The sequence below is a fragment of the Neovison vison genome, chromosome 6, assembly GCF_020171115.1.
Source record: "Neovison vison isolate M4711 chromosome 6, ASM_NN_V1, whole genome shotgun sequence".
NCBI classification, from domain to species: domain Eukaryota; kingdom Metazoa; phylum Chordata; class Mammalia; order Carnivora; family Mustelidae; genus Neogale; species Neogale vison.
In genome coordinates, this window is record NC_058096.1 from 115,157,789 (window position 1) to 115,170,396 (window position 12,608).

General features: G+C 40.2%; 1 protein-coding gene across 1 annotated transcript in view; it reads right to left on the minus strand.

Annotated features, from left to right (window-relative positions):
* Positions 1–12,608, minus strand: part of ATP13A5 (ATPase 13A5) — a 102,749-nt gene that overhangs the window by 52,122 nt on the left and 38,019 nt on the right. The window contains exons 10-12 of the mRNA XM_044254822.1: positions 6,629–6,799; positions 4,204–4,361; positions 922–1,110 (exon numbers count right to left, since the gene is read on the minus strand). Coding sequence (XP_044110757.1) covers positions 922–1,110; positions 4,204–4,361; positions 6,629–6,799 — 518 coding nt within the window. The remainder of the gene's footprint in view (positions 1–921; positions 1,111–4,203; positions 4,362–6,628; positions 6,800–12,608) is intronic.

The following is a 12,608-nucleotide window of genomic DNA, read 5'->3' on the forward strand; positions in this document are numbered from 1 at the left end:
ACCAGGCCAGGTCCACTGTGTGGTAGCAGTTAAACTGACCTGCCCAAGCAGAGGCAAGATCTGAACAGCAGGCAACTGTGGCTGAGGTCCCTCCATATCCCCTACAGGAGAGGCATCGGAAGGGGTCTTAGAACCTGTCCCAGAGTAGCAATCCTCTCCATTTAGACATATTCCTCCACTGCCACTTCTAGGACCTTAAGAACAGGGACATATTTGCTGTGTGGAATTTTGCTAACCTGAGGATCAAAGGAGAAAGGAGGAACTGAGTGCATAAACAGCCATGATCCCCTCCCTCCCTTTCCTTAAAAGAAGCAGAGGAAATGAAGGGAATATGCTCAATGAAGCACAGGACAAACAAAGCGCTTCAGGGAACAGAAATGTCCCAACATTTTTTTGCCTGAAAAGTCAGTCATAGGGACGCCTGGGTGGCTCAGTTGGTTAAGCAGCTGCCTTCGGCTCAGGCCATGATCCCAGCGTCCTGGGATCGAGTCCCACATCCGGCTCCTTGCTCGGCAGGGAGCCTGCTTCTCCCTCTGCCTCTGCCTGCCTCTCTGTCTGCCTGTGCTCGCTCTCTCCCCCTCTCTCTCTGACAAATAAATAAAGAAAATCTTTAAAAAAAAAAAAAAAGTCAGTCATAGAAGTTTTTATAATAGGAGACTGTTTTAAAACCCAACATGGGCACAAAAATATTAAATTTTATAGGAAAGGAATTCATGATGTGATAGCTAAACCACTTCCTTAGGACACAGTAGAGTGGTCCTCCAGAACATGGTCTCACACTAGCTCACTGTATGACCTTCTCTGGCTTCAGTGTTCCCATCTGTAAAGTGAGTGCAGTGAGCCAAGCATTCTTGGAGTCCTTTTCCAGCTCTGCTGTGCCTTGAAATCATTAACCTCCAACCTGGAAAGTTTAGATCATACTTTGTCAAAGCACACGAGGTTTATTTGCCCACACATATTGATTCTCTGTGGGGAGATACAGAAGATTTTCTTTTTCTTCAGCCTCTTTTGTGCATACACGATGCCTGTGGTCAGGGCAGCTGGCAGCACAGGAGGGACAGTAACGGTGAAGAGGAGCAGGGCCATGGTCGTGGTATCTCTTGAAGAAGCCTGGGGAGGGAGGGACATACAGGTTAGCTCAGCAGAGCAGGCTGGCACCCTTTCTGGCCCCATCTCCTATAATACCACAAGAGTATTCAAAGTGATCTGGCTTTCTTGGTGGGACTAAGAGCTCTTTTGGGTGTGCCTAAGGAATAGACAAGTTGTCTCCCACTGAGAACAAAAGGGGACTCTGATCCCTACTCTATGTCCATCCTGCCCTTGGCTGATTCTCTTTTAACTTCGCATTCTCTCCACCCAGAGCATCATCCTTCCTCTGCTCATCATAACACACTGTCTGGACTCCCAGGCACAGAGACCACCTTGAATTTTTTTTTCCCAATTTATTTATTTTCAGAAAAACATTATTCATTATTTTTTCACCACACCCAGTGCTCCATGCAAGCCGTGCCCTCTATAATACCCACCACCTGGTACCCCAACCTCCCACCCCCCCCGCCACTTCAAACCCCTCAGATTGTTTTTCAGAGTCCATAGTCTCTCATGGTTCACCTCCCCTTCCAATTTACCCAAATTCCCTTCCTTGAATTTGTAACATTTCACACACCAGCTTGATGGTTAGGTTATAAATCTCTCTCAAAAGCTTCCAAACTCCTTTGGGGAAGCAGCTTTAGCTTATACATTTTTTAAGCCATTTTCAAGTTCATCTTATTCATTTCTAGATACAGAGTCTTAGCACAATTTCTGACATAGAGGAGGTACCCAGCACATATAAGAAATGAATGGTGACTTGATGATGACCAAGATTCTGCTAAGATCTCAGCATGTATTATCTGTTATAGGGAGGTCAATAGTAAAAATACTTTGCTCTCACTACTCATATTCTGGGGCAGGCATTATGTTAACCTACATACATTATTTAGTGATTTCTCATGGCAACTTTATGTTGTAAATACTGTTATTTTTTCTATTTAACAGATAAGGAAACCAAAGCTTAAAAAATTAAATAACTCCTCAATCCACCTGCTAATTAAATGGTGAGGATCTGAACGCTAGTCTGTCCCACTCCAGGGTACAAATATGTGACCATTGTGTAGTATTATTTGGCTGGTTCTCATCAAGTCAAAATCCCAGTCAAGTCTGCAGAAATTCACATGACTGATAAGAGTGGATCCAAGGTCAAATCACAGGGTGGTTTGTTGTATGTTTCAAATACTTTAGATACTATTGGCTTTACCTTAGATTTTGATGAAATCAACCATAATTTTTGCCATAAAATCCTCTTCTGAGTACTGGAAACTCAGGTTCAAGTTCAGTAACAATGCCTGCTCAATACATCATTGGTTCAATCTCAAATTTATTACAAAATCCATCAACTCCTGCTTTTTTCAATTACAGCTGTGGAGTGTTGACCCTGAGGACTCAGCCCTGTCAAGTCCTGAGCCAGTACAGATAGAAGCAGCCAACAGGACCCCAGGTTATGACCAAGAGGACAGGGTTTGTGATTAGTGTCATTATTTTGGTGTATATTGGATAATGAGTATCACCCAGGAAATCTTCATTCCCAAACATTGCAGGGACTTTTTACTTGTTTTCTTGCTCAACACTCCTGCTCCCCATATAAAACTGGCACATTGCCTCAAGTTCTAGTCCCATTGGCTGGAGCTCTTTTCAGGATCTATTCTACTGGTACCATTACACCATGGCTTCCTTTGCTCTCTCCTACCTAGAAATACTCCCTGGGGGCTTATATCAGACTGAAATGACTACCCAAAGCACAAGTGTGAGCATGAATATTGCCTGGAAATTCTTGTGACTCTCCAGCAATATTTACCCTTCTCCCCAATAACACACATAGAATGCACTAAAGTTATCAATTTGGGCTTTGTAATTAGGTCACCCATACACAGTTTCACATCTATGTTTGGATCCTTTTATTCATAATTTTTTCTTCTTCCTTATGAGCCCACATTCTTAAGATCCTAATATGTCTTACAGAAAGGACCACACAATTCACCACAGAATCAGACTCTCAGGACCAGAAAGGACTTCAGAGGTCATCTACTTCTCTGTCCAGCCAACACAACTATTAAGAGGGACATTCAAATGAAACTAGATCTCACGAAGAAAGTGGGGTTCCATGCCACATACAGTTCTGTAAAAGTGGACATTTATAATTTTTATTCTTTTTAAGAGATAGAGTGTGTGAGTGGGGTGAAAGAAAATGGGAGGACAGAAGGAAAGAAAGAATCTCAGGAGCTGAGTGTGGAGCCTGACACAGGGCTTGATATCACAACTGAGATCATGACTTGAGCTGAAATCAAGAGTTGACTGAGCCATCCAGGCACCCCTGTAAAAGTGGACATTTAATTCCATTTCAGAACCCAACAGAACACAGAGCAATTCATTGCCTACATAGCCTGTCAGGTATGTCTTGGACAATGTACACTCTCAAATATTTCAACATTCTCAAATAATCCTAAATTTCTAGGCATGGAATTCAAGATTCCCTTCCATGTGACCTATTTCTACCTTGCTAAGCTTAATGTCTCAGTTGCTTACTGGTTCCAGAAGACACATCTACATTTCTTGTTTTGTCCTTTGCTCACTCTAATTAGTATGCCCTTTCTGCTGTCTGGTATGATTGACTAAGTCCCCTCCATCCTATCAGACTTGAGAAGCATGTATTACCTCTGAAGCTTGGGTATTGCAAATACCACACACACAGTAACCTCTCATTCCATCAAAATGGTGAAAGGACTATGAACTTTGCAACTTTTCGTAGCTGTGTCATTCAATACAATTTTAACTAACCACATATGGGCACTTAAATTGAAATTAATCAAATAATCAAATTAGTTAAATTAAATTTGATTAATTAAAGTAGTTAAAATGAAGTAAAATTGAAAGTTCATTTCCTCAGTCACACTAGCCACAGTTCAAGCATTCAATAAGCACATGTGGTTAAGGGCTACCAAATTGAAGAGTGTATGTATAGAATAGTTTAGTCATCTAAGAAAGCTCCATTGGACGTGCTGACTCACAGAATGATGGGGCTAAAAGATAACCTTATCTAATCCTTTTGAGTTAGGCCAAGTTCCTTGAGAAAGCTTTGCTATTAAAAACCCTACCCCCAATACTTACTCCATGGTACATATATACACCAAGGGTATAGAAGAAACCCACTGCTCCAAGGCAGGCCAGGAACACTATGAACTTGAAGGCATCATTGTATAGTTTGAAGTTCAGAGGCCGAGGGTAGAGGATGGATCTTACCAAGTCCCCTTTGGCAGTATTGTAACCTACATGAAGATAATTGCAGGTGGAGTAAGGTCCTTTAATACAGTTTCCCCCAAACCCAAAATGGTTTGCATCGAGTTAAGGATTGGTTAATAGTGTCATTTGAATATGGAATGAAAACACCATTGCTAACAGTATATTTATATTTATTATTTTTACAAGATTGCCAGGAATAATAAATGGCACTCCTTAGCCCTGCTTAGTTTCATTTGTTCTGGGAGTCAGTGTTTCAGTGGCTCACACAATGCAGCTCCTCACTCGAGCGTGTGACTGGGGGAAAGAAGACTAAGGAACCAACAGATGCAGTCACCAGAGAAGATGAGCTGCTGAGAGAAGAAGACTTTAAAGCTCAAATATGTGTTGAAAACAGAAAATTAAGAGAAAAGGAAAACACAAAACAAGTAATTTCTTAAATATACGTGCCTTTCATCATGTCATTTTTATGCTCAAAAACCTTCCAGAGCCACCATTTTTTACAATAAAGTTCAAATTTCTAGCCATGGCATTTGTAGCCCCATCAATCCAGTAGACTACTATCTTGCTAGACTTTTAACTAACACTGCTCTCAGAAGACTCCAGTGCATTCTTTCCTTTGTGTTTTGCAGAAACAGATCAGGGTCCTTTTAGCTCTGTGATAAGATTGGCTAAATCCTTCCCATTCTATCAGGCTTGGCTCAATATGCCACCTCATCAACAAAATGCTTCCTGAATTCTACTCCCATATCAAAATATGGGACTTCATATCAAACTTCATATCAAAAATAATTTCTCCCTTTCTTTGGAGTCCCTATAATACTTAATCACATGACATCTATCACTGTTCTTTGTTTAGATAGCTATAAATTCACTTGTTTCCTGCCCCAGACCACAGTCTTCTTTAAGGTCAAGGAGTATCTCATTTTTTTTTTCCTTTAGCCCTCAGGGCATAGCACTTTGTAGGTATCCATTAAAATCTAAGTCATTGGCAAAAAAAAAAAAAAAAAAAATTGACTACTAGAAATAGGTCACTATTTTTAAGTGTGAAATGCTTTAATTCCTATGCCTTGTGAACATCTTGCTTGGCTCCTCAAACATGGCTTTGTAGGCTTTGGAGAAAAGGAGCAGAGCTTTCTCTAACCTGTTGCTTCAGAATTTTACAAGCTCAGATCAGGGTGCTTCCATGATTACCATCCATTAGTTCCTGTTTATCAGCTAGCTGAGAGATGTTCTTATGCCTACTGACTACTTTGAAACAAAACGATATTTTTAATTTAAAAAAATCAGGTAGAACAATTGAATCATAGCCTAACTAAAACATTGAGACAACGAAGTGTTTTGAATTTGTACTTGTGTGGGCTGGCAGAAACAAAGATCACGGGTAAATATAGGGAGCTAGGATAGGTCATGGTCATGGAAGGTATTGGCTGCATCATGTAATATGAAGGATTGGGCATAATATTAATAGTTTTGAAAAGTTTTTGAGCATGATGTGCATAAACTGCTTCAAAATGTGTTTTAGAAATATGACTTGGTGACAGAGCAAGGGATAGACAGAACAAAAGTCAAGACAAAGTATTTCAGGCAAAAGCTCAAATGGAACAGTCAAAAAAATATTTCTCTTGTAATAGTTAGACAGGAGATGATAAAGGGCCTGGACAAAACACCAACTGTGGGGATGAAGGAGAGAGAGACAGGACTTGGGAGGTATTTGTAGAATCAATAGGATGTGGTGCCCTACTTGGTTCGGGAGAAATTAAGGAGTTAAAGGTGATGTGGAAGGACTGGCTAGATGGTAAAGCCGTCAACAGAAAGAGGAGGATGAGTCCTTTCGATGCCTCGACTTTGAAGTGTCTGTAGGGAAACTAAGTGGAGGTATCCAGCAGGGATCTTGAAATAATATCCTAGCAAGCAGCACTTTAAAAGGAAAAAGTCCTCAAGCAATGATTTTGAAACTGTTTTCTTGGTAATCACTCAGAGTGGGTAGAGAAGGAAAAGAAAAGAAGCACGTGGACATAAAACAAAAAGAAAAACAAACAAACAAACCTATAATAACATAGTCTTGCCTTTGAGGAAATCTACTTCATCTCTGTATATGCTTCATCATAGACACGTGGTTAAACAACGAACCATTCATTTGGAAATGGTGACAACTTAGAACAACAAGGGTCCGACTACACATGGCTGTTATGACCAGAATGTAGCAAACTCCATATTCCCAAACAAAATTGTTCCAGTCCAATTCCCCCACCTCTAATCATGAACTAAATTTACAAAAGTGGAATCTACCAACCTGTTTGCAAGACAACTGCTCTCACTGGCCCCTGCCCAGACGGCTTGACCTGGATAACGTCTGTCCCACAGAAAAGGACATGCTTCCGATAATCTTCCAAGCTGTGGGATTTCCAGGCCATGGTGCTGTCCACACGGGGCAATGGTGTCTTTGTGATAGGTATACTTTCTCCTGAAGAAGATTGTCTTTTGTTGATTCCATGTGATCTCAGGTAGACATTTAGAGCTGGTACTTTCCAGCTTCAAGAAAGTATATAAACACAGCTGTTCAGGTCTTACTGGGCATCCCCGAGTCAGATGACTTCTCAGGGATGCTGGTGATGCAAGCAGTGGTATATTTGGCTATATATCAGATATTTACTTAATTTAAATTTACCTATATTTTCCATACCTGGTCTGCATGGGATGCGGTTATAATTTAAAAAGCAGGCCATTTTAGCAAAGGGAATTGTCACTTAAATGTCCACACTAGTATTCTTTTTTTTTTTTTAAAGGTTTTATTTATTTATTTGACAGAGAGAAATCACAAGTAGATGGAGAGGCAGGCAGAGAGAGAGAGGGAACAGGCTCCCTGCTGAGCAGAGAGCCCGATGTGGGACTCGATCCCAGGACCCTGAGATCATGACCTGAGCCGAAGGCAGCGGCTTAACCCACTGAGCCACCCAGGTGCCCCCACACTAGTATTCTTTATGCCCAGATCTATGCTAGGCAATGAAGGAACTATAAAGTAAAATGTGTATAACTGGGGCACCTGGGTGGCTCAGTGGGTTAAGCCTCTGTCTTCGGCTCGGGTCGTGTTCCTGGGGTCCTGGGACCGAGCCCCGAATAAGGCTCTCTGCTCAGCAGAGAGGCTGCTTCCCTTTCTCTCTCTGCCTGCCTATCTGTCTACTTGTGATCTCTCTGTGTCAAATAAATAAAAAATATTTTTAAAAAATGTGTATAACTATTATTATTCCCTTTCATCTACTTTTTTATCCGTCCATTCATCCATTCATTCAACAAATATTCAACAAAAAGTGCTTTTTCTGTGCCAGGCACTGCTCTAGGTGCTGAGAATATACTAATGAACAAGACAAACAGAAATCCTGCCCTCAGAGGCCCAGGAGCTAAGCCAATAAAGAGTAGTATATAATTAATAAAAATACAATAAGAGAAGTATTTTTGTAGTAGTACCAGGTGATCTGAAGATCTAACCCAGGAGAGTATTATCCAGGAAAGAGGTCCTGGACAATTAATAAATGACAACTCAAAAGGAAATGAGGCCAGCTAGATCAAGGGGAAGAGGAAAGTGTTCTTGGAAGAAATAACAGCAAGAGCTTGCTGTGCTCTGGGCACTAAAGATGGCTGAGGGTGTTTGGAACATTGAGTGTGACAGTAGAGGTAGAGTCCTAGAAGTACAGAGATGAACAAGAAATTACACCCTCATACGACCTATAAAATATTTTTCATGATGTTTTTGGAGCTTGTAGTGAAAACTAGAAACCAATATAAAGGACATCTTTTTTTTTCTTTCTTTCTGGATCATCTCAGCTCTATTCTCATTAATTAATACTTCTAAATCATTAGATCAGTGACATCTATTTCCATCTTCCCTCCCTCCTGTGTGCTTGTTTTATATTTCCCAGTGGTGGGTTGTTCATCCCAATCTGGATATCTTACTAGCATCCCCAAGTCACCATATCTACAATATCTGCAATCCATATTAATATTTTCATCATGAAATGTCCTCCTGACTATTTATGGTACCACCCTTTTGTTTACAGTCTCAGAATCACCTCCTTTTCCCATGCTCCTCCCTCTCATGGATTGATTCTCCAACTCTTACTGCTTTTGCCTGTGAGTGGGACTCACTGATTCATTCTTGGACTCTTGCATTTGGATTCCAAAGCCTTCATTGGTGACTGCTGACTCATGGTGATTGCCTTATCAATAGATTACCTGTAATTGCTTAGCCCCTTGACACGAAACACATTTTAATGATAATAATTTGAGACTACAGTAGAATTAATACCTCTTTTTTTAAATGAGTAAGTATTTCACCCACCATCTGGCTTGACCTCCTGAGTTGGGAGAAACCTCCAGTCCTTCCTCCTATGGGTCATAACGCTACTATCACACTCACTCACACACTCTTGATGCCAGATGGGTGGGGATTTTCCCCACAACAAGCAATTCTGTGACACTACTGGTTGTCCTACAATTTAATTAAATGCAATTCAATTCTCACACTATCTGCCTAGAGACAGCATCAGATCTCACCGCTTAAGGACACAGTCGCACAGGACCATCCCCCCGCCCCCCATTTCAGATGCTAGTTGCAAATCTACATTGTCACCTGTGCTCCTGACTAATAAATCTGAGGTTCCCACAATCCCCTTCTGGGGCTCAATTAATTTGCTAGAGTGTCTCATAGAACTCAGGAAAATACTTGCATTTACTAATTTGTTAAAGGATATGTTAAAGGATACAGGTAAATAGCCAGATGAAGAGAAACAGGATGACGTTTGGAAGGGTCCCGAGTGCAAACATTCTCTCTTGCTAGATTTTCAAAGCCACCACAAACTGGGCATCACTAGCTCTTTTTCCTACACATTCCAGCTAAATCAGGCCACTGCATATCCTATTACTGACTGCCATTCTTTGCTGGTACTATTCCTCTACTTTTCCTGATAGCAGCAGGAAGACGAGTTATTTAAAATACAAAGAAAATTAACGTGGAGTTTAAAAGGATAGGTTTCAGAGACAAAATAAAAATGCGAATAACACTTCCTGGCTCTCAGATTTAAAAAGCATTAGAATGAATTTAAAACTCCATCAGTCATTTGCTAAATGTTCAATTAGCAAAATAACATGTCATATTTCTAATTTGGAAATAGTATTATATTGATTATAGTTACAAAATTCAGGTTCTCTCTTTCCTAGGTAATAACTGAGGGCAAGGACTTGGACATTATAACTTTTTATACTGCTCATTTTCCTTGCTGGTATGTAATAGGTTCAAAAGACATATTTTTGCTGAATGCCTGGGTGAACTGAATAAAAACAATTACCCAGGTTTTGCTATGATTGGTTTTTCAAAACTAGTTTTCTACATGATGCAGTTTTTACATCCTAAGGTACAAGAAGCTATACAATTTTTATTAGTGATCTTGAATATTCTCAGGAAATTCCTTTAGCGGAGCATTCTTCCTAACTCATTCTCTTTAAAACAGTTTGCTATTTATTCTTTGTTTGGCTTTACCAGTTATGTTCTAAGTGGTTTTGGAAAAGGGATAGAACCTTTTTGACAAATCTCCAAATCACTGTATCCCCATTGTTTTTGAAATCAGCCTTTGTAGAAGCAGATACTTAGAGACAGTTTCTACTGTTTTTCTGCTTTTGAATCACAGAATATGAATCTACAATACAGTCTTAGGCTAATATTAGTGGATAGCTTCTGCACACGCTACCCACAGTTCTAGTGGCAGGCAGGCATTCAGTCAACCAGAGATGGAAGTCATTTGGAGATAATGTTCCAAAGATAACATTCAAATCAGATATGATTTTAACACAGAAATGACTTTCAAGGCTCTTTTACGCTATTCACATATTAATGAGGAGTCTCGTGCTTGGCCTTTCTCAGAATCCCAAGAAAGAGTGATTTGCCTACAAATGTTTAGAGGTCTAAAGAGTCTGGAGAGTGTTTTAGAAGGACAAACACTCATCATCAACTTCCGCTGACTTCTGGGACCTGGAAGCACTGGCTGCTCTGAAGTGGGATTCTGCCTCTTATCCTCAATGAGCCAGTGCCTCCGCATGAAATGCCACGTTCTTGTCCTGTTCTATTTTGGGGCCATTCGACTGGAAGCTGTTTGAGGCTAGTGGTCATCTCTCATTTGTCTTGCCATTCAGGAACAACACAGTGCCTGGCACAGAATAGGCATTTCCCAACCTTTATTGAATAAATGGATGGACGAACGAATAAATAAGAGAAAGGGAGAAGTGAAAGACAGAAGGAAAGGAAAAGGGAAGAGAGAAAAGAGCTGACCTAACAACTCATTACAAGCTTGTCTGACAGGATGCAAATGTGAAATCACCACTTCAGGAAATTCCTGTGTGTTCAACTCGGATCTCTGCACACTACCCACACACACATTTCAAATATGTCACTAAGTCTAATGAGTAGAGGGAAAAGGAAGGGATTGTGGCAGCCTGAATACTACCAATCTGTCCCATAATTACTCCTAAGAGAATGAGGGGCCTGTAGTTTTAGGCCTAGGTTCTCAGGTCAAAAGACCTGGATTTGAGTGTTTTACTTTCTTCTTGGCATTTATGTTCGAAAACGTGTCATTGGAAATTTATGTCACTTACCAATTCTCATGGATTTTTTTTCTCCCCACTAGACTGTCACCCCCATGAGGGCAGAATCTTATCTGCCTTGTTCACTGATATATCCCCAGCACCTAATAAAGTGCTCCATAAAAAGGAGCTAATACACATTTAAGGAATGAATGGATGGATAAATAAATAAACAAATGAATCCAAATAGCAACTCTACCACTTTTAAAATGTGTGACTCTAGGCAAATGGCTTATCCTCTCTGGGCCTTAGATTCTCCCACCTAGAGAGTTATAGATTGAATGAAATAATATATGTAAAACATTAGCATAATGCTTAATATATACAAGAATGAAGAGAAATGAGCTATCGTGCCAAGAGAAATTTCAGAACATTAATAGAATTTCCCCCACAGTATTTATTCCCTTTTGCCTCTTGACTGCTTTGTGAGGAGCTGTAACTTGAAGGGGTTCACCTCCTTCAGAGGCAGAAAGGACTGAGGATTTGGTAACTGGCTTTTGGGTCTCAGAAGTCATTCATAAGTTTGACCATGAACTTTAGAGACGACCTGAGAATAAAAATAAAACTTTTCTGCTCACTATGCCTTCCCTCTACTACTTTTCTAGCTAAATAAAAATCTCTGGATTGGAAATTAGAAGGATCCAAAGGAAACTTAGCTATTATGTGTCCCTGAGAGAAGCTTAAGGAAACACTCTAGAAGTTTCTGAAAACTGAGCGAAAGGTACCACTTGGCTTCCTTTTGCAGGGACACAGGTCTGAGACATTTCCCAAGTCCAGAGTGGGGAGTGGGGGCAACAGACAGAAGAGTTACCCTAGACCAGACCTACCTCCCCAGTGCCATGCATCAGGGACCCGCCAACTGATGGGAACGACTGACTTATACCACTACTTACTCTCAAGGATGGCAAATTTGGAACAAAAATTAAAACTAAGTTTAGTTATAAAATTAAATTTCTTGCATAATTGAGCTCATGGCAATAGGATGAAGCTAAGGAGATGAGGAGGAGGAAGATCCTATAATGGGCATGTGCTGTGAGTAGGACTATCCATTTGAGAGAAAAAAAATGATAAGGCGCAAGAAATGAGACCTTTACCCCTCTTAGAATCCTCCTCCTCCTCCTCCCATGGTCCCTCCTGTTCAGAAGCAAAAGCCACCTCTGACCCTGACACTTGCTAGCTGACCAGTCTGGTCTCTCTCCACCTGGGTTTCCTCATCTGGAAGTTGGGTATTATAACAGCTCTTCATTTATTTTATGCTATGATGAAGTGAGATATAAAAGTTAGTTATAAAATGTAAATTGCTCTAGAGATGCTAGGAGTATTTGCTATTTTTCTTCTAAATAAAGACATAAAGACTTCCGTATATGCAAAGGACTGGTTTGCACATAGAAAAACAAAAAAAACAAAAAATCTGAGTCAAATTTGTGGACAAATGCTCTAGGAAGATTACGCATTTTCAGGAATCTAAGCATAATCTGATTGTTCAATCAGGATCCTTTCTACAAATAGTGTACATGAGTGGGCAGATCTATGTTGACTGCATAATAACGTATTTAAAGCATGGTAGTATTTAGATCTTTCTGAAGAAAACAATGAGAAAGAAATACATGTACTTCTGTTTTATGTGTTAGTCCCTAAAATTG